The following is a 13,556-nucleotide window of genomic DNA, read 5'->3' as shown; positions in this document are numbered from 1 at the left end:
GACCAGCACTCTGATTTTCTATCAGGCATTTAAAAATTATAAGAAATTTTGCATAAAAGACCAGAAGCCCAGTTTTAAAATTTGGAGAGCAGAGCCAGTCTGTATCACTCCTCTCCATATTCTATTGCTATGAATTACCAGGGATTTCCAGGTAGTAGATTTTTACTGTGTACTCTGCAAAGTTACGGAGATGTTTATGTCTCTGTACATTATTTAGAAGCAGAGGTCAAACTTACAAACGTATTTGGAGGCAGGAAAGCATTTTTTTTTTAAGAAAAGCGTTCTTATTTTAAGAAAATAAGACCAGTGACCAATAAAGCGCAGCTCTGTTAATTCCCAATGAATAAAATAAATTTATAATCCATGATGCATCTGAGGCAGCAGTTGCATACCACAGATAAAAGAATACTTCTCCTAAATAAAAATATTGATCTCACTAACTGGCAACAATTTTCCTGCTGGATTGTTTCTATAGAGGTGTCACGTGAATTGATTTTCTGACTTAATGCAGCAGAGCAAATTCAAATCTGAAAAATTTTAGGTCACCCAAGTAAAATCTAGCAGCTTGAAAAATCTGAAACATCAACTACTCAGCAAGCATTCTCTCCAATTGTTCCCTCTTCAGATAAGTGGAGCTATTTGCTAAACCAGCAGAGGATCAATAATAATAGCTCTATACTTTGAAACTTGATCCCAAAAGCTGCCCCCAGAAAGGGCAACATTCCTTCCTTTATTTGGGGGTTTTGTAAATTTGTTACTTTCTTTTTTCAAAGAGCACCTTGTCGGAGGTAGGTCACTTCTTGGCCCCATCAGCGCCCTAATCAGATTAGTGAGGCGCTTGAACTGCCAAGTCTCCTTTCCAAAAGCCATCCCGGGGAGGGTTTCGGCAGAAAGGCAAGGGCAGACGTTAATGCTGTGGTATTATCAAGTGCCTTGCATTTTCTCTGAAGTATCCACAGGATAACATATAACTACCTAATTGGAGTATTTGATACTGACTACATCCTTGTAATAATGACTTACAGATATCTCTGTTCCTGGAAGGCATAAAGAATGCTGGCTTATGATTGCCTTTTGCAAGTGAACACCCTGAGCAGAGAAAAACAAAATGCAACCTTACGAGTGCTGGTGCATTTATGGGCTAATCCCTGGTTTGTTTTAAATGAGACATTCTGATTCCATTAAAGTCATCAGGCTTTATTAGAAATTAAAATGATGTCCAATTTCACATGATGACCCTAGCTAAATGTATGCAAACATGATTATTGCCATAATTCCTTCCATTTAATTTGTGCCAGGCATTGTCTAAGGGCTTTACCTATGTTATTCTATTTAACTCATGTAACAGTAAAATATAAACTCCCTGGGCAAACAAAGGCAACAACTCCAGTTGTGAATTGTGGCAGGGGCGGTTATCTGTATCACTCACTGCTAAATTCCCAGGATCGAGCTAGATGCCTAGCACATAGTAAGTACTCAATAAACATACACAGACTAAGGGAGTGAATGAAGGAATGTATGAAGAATTACAGTCTTGTCGGGTGGGTTTTATTAGTCCCTCCCATTTTACAGACAAGAAAAAGGGCTCACACAGATTACGTGTTCATCATCGCAAAGGAGAGCATGAAAGACTTAGCATCTGGATGCAGGTGTGTCTGGTTCCAGGTGATCCTGAAACCAGTGGTTCTCGGGGCCCACTGGCCATTAGCATCCTCTGGAGAACATCGACCCCCGAATGCCCTGGCACTCCTCACTCATCACAATCTCAGCAGGACTATTTAAAAAATCTCCTGGGTCATTCCCTTCTATACATTAAGTGGTATTCTACTACTGAAAAACAGAAAGAGGTTCAGATTTCTGATTGTATGTGAGGTCTCCAAGGAGCTGTGTCCTCACAGCTTTCTTCTGAACAATGCTTTTCCTTCTACATGGGAGGTTGTTCCTGCCCAGCCCTTCTGTTTAATTCCTAATCACGCTTTAAGAATCACGACTCTTTCTCTTCAAGTTTCCCCTGATCCGCCCACATCTCCAACTACGAAGAGGGTTTTTTTTTTTTTTTTTCCCTCTACCCTCTGTTACCATAGAACTCCTCGCCACTCGAATTTGGCATTGATCACCACACTTGTTTACTTAACCCTCTCTTCTCAAATTTGACTATAGGCGGCCCAGTGGGTCTTCTGCACCAGGCTTCCCTCGCTCTGCATGGCACCAGCGGCTGCCATGGGCGCAGCTCCTTGGCACACTGGCTTCGTGTCGGAAGTAATGTGTTTCTCCAGCACATAAACTCACTTAGCAAACGCATTAAAATTTTTCTAGCATAGCTATGTGAACGTAAAAGAAAGCGATTTAATGTTACTTCCTCTCCACTTGACAGTGTAATCGTTAACTGGCCTAGGATGCTTGTTTGAAAACTATAATGTCTTTTAGTATTGTTTTGCGTTTGTTTTTGTTTTTGTTTTTTTTAAACCTGAGCTTTCTAAGTTTCCAAACGGTGGTATGACCATGCTGTAATGTTGCAAATATCATAGGAGCCCTAACTTATTTTAATACATTATGTGAAACAGTGTTTGTGATTTTTTTAAATGGGTAGAATATATATAATAAAGTATCTAATCAGCATTTGATGCGATTTATGGAATACAAGGATTTTTCTAGATTTTACCCTTGTGCATGCATGTGTGTGTGTATGTTTGTAAATGCTGAACTTGCAAGCAGTACCAAAAAAAAAAAATTTTTTTTTTTTTTAAACTTGATAGCACATAATCAAGGTATATAAAGCCATGTTTCTGGGTACATACAACCCTGTACAGAAAGGAGAGACATTCCTGTAAACAATTATTTTGAATATTAAACAGCCAAAGGCTAATGGGAGTTCTCAACAAATCACATTACCAAGTATTTTTTTTTTCCTCCCCAAGAATGCAGCATATGACTAGAATAAAATAAGAATACTGTTTCAAAGTCTGCTTCTAGACTTTGTTGACTGGGCCAATCACAATGACCTCTTGGCTTTATTTTTTTAATGTCACCTTGCCACTTCAATCTAGTTTTAATGAAGTAACAATCATTTACATAAAGAAGACTCACTTCTGGCCCATCAAGTAAGAAGGTATCAGTACGTGTGGCCCGGTCCCTAAGTTTCTGGCCCATCCTCGAGCTGCTTCAGAAAGCACCGGCTCCTTGACCGAAACGGGCACTAGAAGGACAGGTACGTGGACCGCGGATGACAGATATGGCCACGTTTGACTGGAAACGCTTTCTCACAAAGTGGCCTTGTCTCAGTCACTAGTTGGGAAGGCTGGGGGATAAAGCACTAAAAACCAATTTAAGAATTCTAGGTGTTCCTGGAAATGTGACAAATGATGACTTCAAAACTTTCAGCACGCAGCTGCCAACAACCATGATGCAGGAACACCGGGCCAGCAAAGGTGAGGCGTCAGGAAGAGCAAAGGAGCTCCCAAGACTTTTCTGCTAAGTCCAATAACTTTGAATTTCTTATCGCTAGGCTATTTCAAATTCATGAAAGGCACAAGAATTCAACTTGAGTTATGTACCTCAAGGCAGCTAGGTGTGTACACCTTATGGGGAGCTGCCCTCAGAAATTACCAATGGCCAAGGCTAAGGTTTGGGAGCAAACCTTAGGGAAAGGCACAGGAGTGGAGTAGGAGAGCAGAGCTCAGATACAGCTTTTCATAACCACTGCTTGTGCAGAGCTCTTCAAGGGCAATGACAAAAGCATGGAATCAAGAGAATTGCTGAAGACATCTTTCTAGGATGGATCAAAGAAACACACCAGATGCTTCCAAGTTGTGAGCCACAAGATATGGTCTATATTTGGTTAGGTTGCTTAGTTTTCTGGTTGGATTATCTCTGCATCAGATAGTGCATAGCAAAGTAGTAATACTTTTTTTTAAAAGTGGTACTTACAAAAAATCCATATGTTTAATTTTTTACATTTGGAAAACCAAATACTACAGGTCTTTCATTTCTCTTCAAAGATCATATAATAAAGAGAAATAAGATCTTTTTACATTTTCCTTATGGGCTTGGAAATGATAATAGAATTTAATGCCTGTTACTTAATGTCTTATACAAATTTTAGGAAGTAGACACATAGGTAAATTCAGTGACTTATTTTCAACTACTTATTTTCTCATTTTATGAAATGGAAACAATTACGAGATTGTTAGGAACTTGCAGATAACATATTTGAAAGTTATCACTCTATATTAATGAAGTCAGATGTCTCAACCGAGGTCCTCAACCGAGGACCCAGAGCTAGTTGGTGTGATGTTTCTACATTAGTGTTTCTACAGCACGGATGCCAGAACCTGAACAGCCTGGGTTAAAATCCTGGCCCTACCACCCACTAGCTATGTACCTTGGGCAAATTACTTAACCTTTCTGAACCTCGTGTCTTCATCTCTAAAGTTGAGATAATATTACCTTCTTTATAGGACGATGGTGTGGATTTATGATACAACAAGTAGTGAGTGCAGTAAATGCCTTCAGAGTGTTGTCTCTGCCCCCAAAATGGAAGTCCTCTTTCTGATTCTTGGCTTGGTGCATTTCATAACAACAGAATAAAGTCAACAAAAGAAGGAAGCTCTCCTTTAAAGCCCTACATTCCCCAAGTCAGCTCAGTGTCATCAAAATTTCTGAAAAGATGAAAACCCACCCAACTGGGCTGGGTTTATGATTGGTAGATCACGGAGGCCCTGGCTGCCTCTGCAAATAGTGTGTTAGCATGAACCCAGCTGTACACCCCAGACTATGCTGCTATTTCTATAACGGGGCTTATACGCTGGCTCCCGCTGATGATTCCTTTGGAACCACAGGGCCAGGTGAACTACCACAAACCTCTGCCTGTCTTCCTTGTATTCAGGAAATGCCTTACTTCATTCTTTCACTCATCAACGATTTTTGATTTCCCTATATGCCAGGCACAACTGGAGATGCTTCCAGATTTGGTTAGAACTCCCCAGCTCCTCCTCCTCTTCGTGTTCCTTCAGCTGTGGTTTTAGGGACCAAACGGGTTTGCCCTAAAAAGATAAGAGGCTTCACCTACTCGACTACAAACCCCGAAACTGCTCAGGTACTCCCACCACTCCTGATATTATGGATCTGCTCACAGTATCCTCTCCTTCGATAGAACCCCTACCTGGGCTGGATCCAAGTGTGTGCTGTGTCTTCAAACACTAACATCTGTACTAGTGGCCATCCTCTTTGAGTGACAACCATGGCCCGTAATAGTCACCTGGCTGCTTCCAGCCCTGTTGTCATCCCTATTTGGTGACCCAGCATTCAAGTTCCAGTAAGCAGCTGGTCATGACCATCTCATTTATTTCTGAATATTCTGTATGATTACTCTCATCAGCCGGGCTGACTACACAAAGAATCGAAAAGTCTCAGGTGGGATTTTGAAGGCAAATTTCCTGGATTAGAGCCTTCTCTACAGTCATTAAAGCCCCGAATGCTTTAAAACTGAATAATTAAAATGACTTCTATACTTATTACAAAAATGCCACCCTGAACAGAGTATATTTTTAGACTATGATCTCAGGATGCCTTTAGCAGAAGGGTAATTCAGCATTCAAATCTAGTCATACCAGGGAAAATTAACATAAAGCCTGAATGTGCTCACAACTAATAAAAATAAATGTTTTGCCTAAGTAGAGAATTTTCCAACAAAGATACCAGGACATGTGATTTGTCTGATGGTTTCAGAAATTATGATTTTGTGCACACCACACGTTTGTTACCGTATTTCACAGACATGAGCATAAACGTTTACGGTCTGTCCCAGGATTACCCATACAATGACCTTGGAATGGCCTTGAGAGTAAAGCTCAAGGACTAAGTCAGGAGATGGGCCAAGATGTCACAGTGAGTAGGAGCTCAATGCCATGACCAGCTCTGTATCCAGCAGTATGGCCCAGAGGTGCTGCCAGTCACTGAGAGGGTGGAGCCTGACAGTAAGCAGGCTTTAAATGTTTAAGTGGAACAAAGTATTTCACATCAAGGAGAGATCGCATATCAGCTACAGTAGTAGCCACCCCAAGGATTTATCAGATATTTGAAACCGTGGGAGAGGGCCAGCTGTTAAAGACACCTCCTGTCCTGTGCTTTATGCTACTGAGAATGATTATAACTAAACTTCTTTTTTAACCAAATGGAAATTCTCACGCTATCCCAATGCAGATATAATATTAGCAGATGTCAGATGACACAAAAAATAAGTTTAAGATATCATATTTTAAACTGAGCCCCCAATAATGAAAAAAAATATATATCAGGTTAAAACAGACACAGAATTATAATATTCTCTCACCTCAACTGTATAGTACTGATAATTGGTATCACTGCCGATGTGATATGGAGATCCCTCCCACCTCGAAATGCAATCCCCCCCTCTTTTTTGGAATGATTGGTGCATTAAGTTCTAAGAGAGAATAATAATTACATTGAGTTCAGGTGTTAAAATGTATTAGGAAAAAAATTAGTTAGCACACATGCTACAGTTAGCATATCAGAAAAATGTGGGTCTTCACATTCCCATAACCTCATAATATTGCATATAAGTTAGTGACATAAATTACTGACAGATACACTCTGATCATTACAAATTTTAACATGCATTTAAATATAGAATTATTATATCACAATTAATATCAGAATACCTTTTGTAATCTAAAATTACTTAGGATAGTAATCTTACATTTTTATGAATAAATGGGAGTAAAGGTTATCAAAGTCGTTTAGGGTATACATTCCCTCAAACTCCCAAAATAAATAAATAAATATGATCAGAATGAAAAGTTATTCCCATACACACTGCTCAGTACACATTAAACCTCTATGACCAGCTACAGTTTAAAATACTTAGCTCTTTGCTTAAAAGCCCTGGGAGTTTCTGCCTCTCCTCTCCTGATAAGTTTTCTTTTAATGCATGATATTGATTCACCACTATCAGAATTTTGCTAGCATTTGTAACTACAAAATAACTTCCGTTTGAGTTTGAAAAAATAACAGAAGCTCTTTTTCAATAAAGAAAATGATGCAAACAGATCCTCTTCAAGGAAGGAGGAAAGGGAGAATTTTTCTCAAAACTAAAGCTGATCTATACCAAATTATAAAAGTATTACTATTATTAAAGGGAGCCTGAAAATGCACATGGACTATAGTGATGAGTTTGATGACCATTTTAATACCTGAAAATCACAGGATTTCATGTGAAGAGAATTTCAGGGGGAGAACATGTCATAAGTAAATTTCCCCATGATTGAACGAGAAGATGAGTTAACTTTGCAATGTGAAAACTGTTTCGGGCTTTGCTTGGTAATTTTGCTAGAAAATGTAAGACACCTGATACTGTTACCTATGTTCACTTAATCGAGTGCAATCATTACTTTTATACTGAAACTGAGCACTTGAAATTACAAACTCGATGAAAGAGAACTGAAGATGTGCTTACCACGGGTTGTAATGGGGCACCGGGCATCATGGCATTGGCTAGTTGCATTTGCTGGGCCAACATGGCCATGTTCTTCTGCTGAATCAAGTTATTGCGCCCATTTATCTCCAACTGGGTTTTTAAGTGTGGGGGTGGATGAAGATATTTGCAGTTCTCCCTGGAGCAACGACCCTAAAAGACAAAAAGCAGAAAATATCATTTAAAAAAGATTAGACCAGCAAATCTTAAAAAATAAAGATAATGCAAACCTACCACCTGGATCTACCATGGGTTTCTAGCACACTGCACTATACATACCCACTTATCATACATTTAGAATAAGTAATGAATTCACCCAAATGCACTATCCAAATGAGATGTTAAGACATTCCAAAAAAGTCTTAAAGCTTAAAGAATTTCCCTTCTTTTAATATTAGCACTAATATTTCTCGTTCTAAGTTTAAAAATCTACAAACTGCCAGTGTAGTCTTAAAATAAAGAATATGCAATGAAAAATATTAGCTCCTTCCAAATCGCCTGGTTAACTTTAATGAACCCAAAAGAATCAGGAAGTTTTAGCATCTATTTTTACTTATATTGAGTTCTAAGGAAATGAATTTAGAGGATTCAAGGCACACTGTATCTTCAGTTAAGCACCTTTACAAGTATCACTTTACAAGTATTAACAAATAAAATTAATTACTACTAAGCTTACAAACCCATGTATTAAGAAATTTACAGGTGAAAAAGAAAATGCCCATATGTTCCCCCTGTACATAGAGATTAGTAAGTATAATGAAACACTGGTGAAAATGTAGCCTTTAACCTTTCAAAGATAAATCTAGTCTCCATTGACCAAGAGGTATAAATAGACATACATATCCTCCAAAAGATATATAACGTAAAATGGAGGAACAAAATGTTAGTAAAAATTAAGAAATATAAATATACCCTTTCTTTTGGGACAGTTTTTTTCATCAAAAATATATATTAAAGTCTATAATATGAAATAATATAAAAGGGATTTAGTTCATGTTGTTTCAATACTATCAACGTTCCACTGTTTCCATATTATTTCAATATGTTCTCAAGCCTTTATAGTAAAAGGTCTCATCAATTATAACCCTGACAACTTCTTTCACCGATAGATCTAATTAGAACTGCTTGGGAGGGTCAAAGGAAGATTCAACTGAAGCATCAATCACTTTCCTGAGCTTTCTTTGATTTTTCTAAGAAAAATCCATCTGCCATGACTTGACCTCATACTGTAAACTGACTCAGCATGCTTACATTTTTGATAAAAATCTTGTCACAACCCTAATTTGAAAGATCTATTTCTGGCTTGTTTTGATTCAGGTTTTTAGGAATAAGTTTCTGTAAAGGGCTAATCTCATAGGATACTGCCTTCCATTTTGGCAACCTTTATGTAATAAAGCATCGCTAATAATACTTTAAATCCGAAGGTAGCATAAGACAGTAGTTAATACCAAGGAACTGATAGGTCCTAAGACCTAGGGGAGAGGCCCAGGTCTCCCATCAGCAGCAGAAACTGCAAACAAAACTTAAGTCTCAGGCCTTGTATCCATGTCGAAATCACTATAGGACCTACACCACATGTTTATTGTGAAAATCAGAGAACATAATGTATATGTCATGCCCTTGGCACTGCATGGCACTCTATGGGCAAGCTAAAGGTCAGGAGCTGCTATTTGCAACCACCCCCACCCCTTTAATCGTATATTTAACAAAAGAAGACCAAAATATTGGCATGAAGCTAATTTTTGTAAAATCCCTTAGTTATGCCTATTGATATGTTCACAAAGTAACATTTATATATTTGTGACTTACTCCATATGAAATCATGCTTGCTATCTGTTGAAATCATGAACATGTTATTAGCTTGAAAGCATCTGGATAAAAAGTAACTTGTACTAAAAAAACACCACTTAGAGTCACAAAAGAAAACCCAAAGAACGTCTGGCCATGCAAATAAGCTCCTGGCTAACACGGGATGCGATCTCAGGGCTACCCAGTGGAGGTGTCCTAGAGAAAACCTGCTTTTTTCAGGGCAAAGAACAATTTGGCTCTAAGTGAAACTCTGGTTGCCAGTAACTTCACATCATATTTCTTACTAATATTAGATCTATTTAAGTGAAATAAGCGAGGTTATAGCCCCCATTTCCCACTCCAGGACTCCGTTACTGTCAATTCATTCTGATCAGTTTCTATAGCTCCTCAAATAGCACAGAGATAGCCCTCGGCCTTGAACTAGGCCTGGCCAACACCAACACTGATCTTCCTCAACTCTTCATCTGAGTGCTTCCTGTCACATGCACCACCCAGTCCCTCCTCCCCAGGAACACAGCTCAGACTGGAATCGTGAAGACAAATCGTATTGTCCTATATACATTCTGTGTCAGATCATGTCAGACCTTTCAAGAGATGCTGAGACCTTTGGTTTTCTATTTGTATTTGCCACACTTAGGAAAAATACCATTCTAATTTCTTACAAACGCTACCTTTCTATACATGTCTTGATTTGACTGCGCTGAAGCTTCCCTTTCAAAAAGCTCTGTTCCTAAGAATCAAGAGGGTATCTGGTGAAAAACCAGGCAGACAAGCAGGCCTCTTCCACACAGTCTTTGGTGACAGACCTGCGGGGGGAGCCCAGGGAGCTGCATTGTCACAGTATTCCAGGTTAGCTTGATAGAGCAAAAAAACACTACAAAAACACAATTCTGCAAAGCCACGTGAATTTTTCATTGACGTGTGGGGGAAAAAAACCAGAGTGGCCTCCGCAGTTGACGTTAGATAAACTCAGCTTCCTAGGGAGTTCAGATCGTGTTTTATGCTGACTATGCAGCTGAATAATTGTGGTTTGACAAATAAAAAGGTCAAGAAAAGGTTAGAATAAACATCCTCTTCTAGAAGACTGCCTAAAACTCTGGAGAGAATCACAGCAATATACCTCTCGTGAAGAATTAAGGAGAACACACCCCTGGTACCTCTCCAGGTCTGTCCACAGTCTGCACCTGAGTTCCCAGCACCGTACCTCGGTACCCATTTGCAAAATCAATGAATGGATACTTCTTAGTAAATCCTTAAAGGTGACTTCTACTCCAACTCCATTCTGGAGACAATGAAAATAGTAGAACAAAAACTAACTCTAATACCAAACTTTGATTCAGAGCTGTACTAAGTTACTGATGCTTTTATTCAGAGGCCAGTAACTTGAACACCCAATCAAGTTCGCCATAATAAAGGGAGAAGAGGTAACAGAAGTTTTCGGTTTTGGTTTTTTTTTTTTAGTTTCAGCAGGGATTAAACTGGATTTTTGTAGAGTTTCAATGTATTTGGTGTCCTAAAACCTATACAGTGACAATACATTAAAAAAATCTAAGTACGGAAATTCCGCCGGTATCTAGCGCTCACACATGCAAATCTGTGTAAAGGAACTGTGTTCTAAATCATCCAGATTTCACCCCAAGAGACAGTAAATCAAGCTGCTAGGATTAATGCTAAAATACAAAGTAGGTTTTATTCCTTTTTGATGGCTCTATGGTGTTCCACCTACTGCTTTATGACTGTACATTTTATCCCACACAGCTTGGTTTCGAAGAGCAGAATAGCAGCTGTGTTGTTTATTTGCTGTATGACCAGGTAGGAGTTAAGTGCTCTGAGTGGCCATACCTTTTTGGTCAAATAGTAACAACCCCACTGATTTCACTGGTGACGTGTAAGGGTTGAGCAGGATAGTGGGCCAACTGCATACATGGCTCCCGCTGTAACAGGCTGTCAAGAAGCTAATAACAAACAGCAGTTGCCTAGTTTAGCACTAGCTCTGTTAAAAGTACTTAAAATAATGCAAAAGGCAAAACCCAGTGACAATGCCTGTCAGTCATTAATAATGCAAGCTGGGTCCTTAATTATCACTCTGTATTTGCCACACCCACTACGGAAAATACCGCTCTGATACATTTCTTACAGTGTTACCTTGCCGTGGTTTGCTTTTGTTGATTGCACTGACATTTATTGTCAATGAGCTTCCCAGATGACTGGCAGGCCACTCTATAGGGTCTATACCATAAATATCTTCCATGCCACTCAAAGTGGCTTTTTACAGGTTCACCGAACACAGATTTCAAAGACATAGTTGTAAGGTACATATTATATATTTTAAGGGAATGGAGGAAGTTCAGTAAAGTATCAATTCAGACTAAGTCTATTTTTCTCCAGTAATTTTTCTACATCTTCAAAAGTAATCTTTCCGAAAAAGTCAAAATTTTCCCTGTGTCGTCTTAAAAGCCTCTATGAGACCAATCATGGTCATTCAAGAGATCAACTCATCAAGTCTTTAATTTCTGAAGTTATAAACTGTTCAACTGTGAATTTAAGGGTTTTCTCATTAACTTCTGAAATGGGCGTGGGCTTGTGATTATAACAAAGGAAGATGTATGTTTAGATTAAATGTGTGAACTTCAAAATAGGCACCTGGTTAATTTTCAAACATTGTAGTTTGATAAAGTGCACTTTTACAAATTTAATTTTTTTTATTTGAGAGAGAGAAAGAGGGAGAGAGAGAGAGAGAGAGAAAATGAGTAGAGGGGAGGGACAGAGGGAGAGGAAGAAGGAGGCTCCCCACTGAGCAGGGAGCCAGAGGATGTGGGGCTCCATCCCAGGACCCTGGGATCATGACCTGAGCTGAAGGCAGATGCTTAACCAACTGAGCCACCCAGGTGCCCCATTGAAATGTACTTTTAAATAACTCATAGTAAGAACATATATAGTACATACCTAAAAATGATGTGTATGTATATGCACTATATATGTATATAGTGAGATATAAATTATAAATAATTTTATATATTTTTATATATTTATATAATTTTAAATAACTCATAGTAAGAACATATAGTACATACCTAAAAATGATGTGTATGTATATACAGTATATATGCATATAGTGAGATATAAATTATAGAATAAAGATAAAATTGAATTTAACTATAGATGGCAATTTAGAGATATGATGAAATGGTTTCTTAGCTATTTTTAATATTTATTTAAGAACTAACAATCAAAAATGACATGTCTTACTTAGAAGTCAGTGAAACTTAATAAAACAAAAAAAATCAAAATTCTATTTGAAAACTAGAAAAACTAATCTCCCATTGTTAGCTATAATTCTTCTATCTAAAATAAAAGGCACACTGTGATTTAAGAGTTCAGAATATAAAAAGAAAAGACATCTTGTTAAGCTGCCAAATGGTAACTATGTGGTAGAATTAAAATTATTGGGTCATATTTAGGTAGATTCTGGAAATAAAGGGGCAATGAAAAACTCATAGGGGTACCAGCTTATACTCATGAGTCTTTTCCAATTTTCACTAGAAATACTGGTTTTCAGGAAAAACTGCTTAAATTGCAACCATTTATTTCAATTGTTAAAACAAAACCCATATTTCCTTTGGGACAACTGAGATACACAAATGTTTTTGAAGCACTTTCTGGCGATACTCATTGCTCAGATACTGGGCAGAAACTCTGTCAAAGGAATTTGGTAGCTTCCTATTGAAAATTCTTACTTTTTATTTTTTCAGCTAAGATGATAGAAATAGCTCACAAAATTTTTGCCAAAGGGGAAAAAATTGGCAGTCAAGAAATAACATTTCATGCATTTCCCAAATTGTATCTTATGGCTCTACCACGCTAATTTATGATTTTCAATTCTAATACAACATGAATAAATTTACATAGGTAGAATATCTACTTTAAAATCACAAGCATCTTGTGGTAGGAAATTTATGGCAGTTTAAAACATGATCAACTTTTAGAAAACGGTACATACATGCAAGCATGCATGCACACCCATACAGACTCACTGTTTTGTTTTCCTTTGGGTAGAGAGGAGCTTGATTAACTCTAGTAATTATAGTTTATGGGCTTGCAAATATTGAAAATACATTAATTGTACCTAACACACAGGATATTGTTGCTCCTGAGTGTGTATTTCTTTACACCCTATCTGTTTCCCTACAGGACTTGGTCCAGCTTACAAGAACACATGCATCCTAAAAGGCAACTCAAGCTTTCTCAATCTCAG

General features: G+C 38.0%; 1 protein-coding gene across 13 annotated transcripts in view; it reads right to left on the bottom strand.

Moving 5' to 3' along the window:
- MBNL1 (muscleblind like splicing regulator 1) overlaps positions 1-13,556 on the bottom strand; it is a 199,597-nt gene that overhangs the window by 32,174 nt on the left and 153,867 nt on the right. For all 13 annotated transcript variants that reach the window (XM_044251626.1, XM_044251627.1, XM_044251621.1 and 10 more), the window contains one exon: positions 7,475-7,645. In XM_044251626.1, the coding sequence (XP_044107561.1) occupies positions 7,475-7,645 (171 nt within the window). The remainder of the gene's footprint in view (positions 1-7,474; positions 7,646-13,556) is intronic.

This window comes from Neovison vison, chromosome 6, assembly GCF_020171115.1.
Source record: "Neovison vison isolate M4711 chromosome 6, ASM_NN_V1, whole genome shotgun sequence".
NCBI lineage: Eukaryota > Metazoa > Chordata > Mammalia > Carnivora > Mustelidae > Neogale > Neogale vison.
The sequence above is the reverse complement of the archived record's forward strand: the minus strand, read 5'-3'. Positions and strand labels throughout refer to the sequence as shown.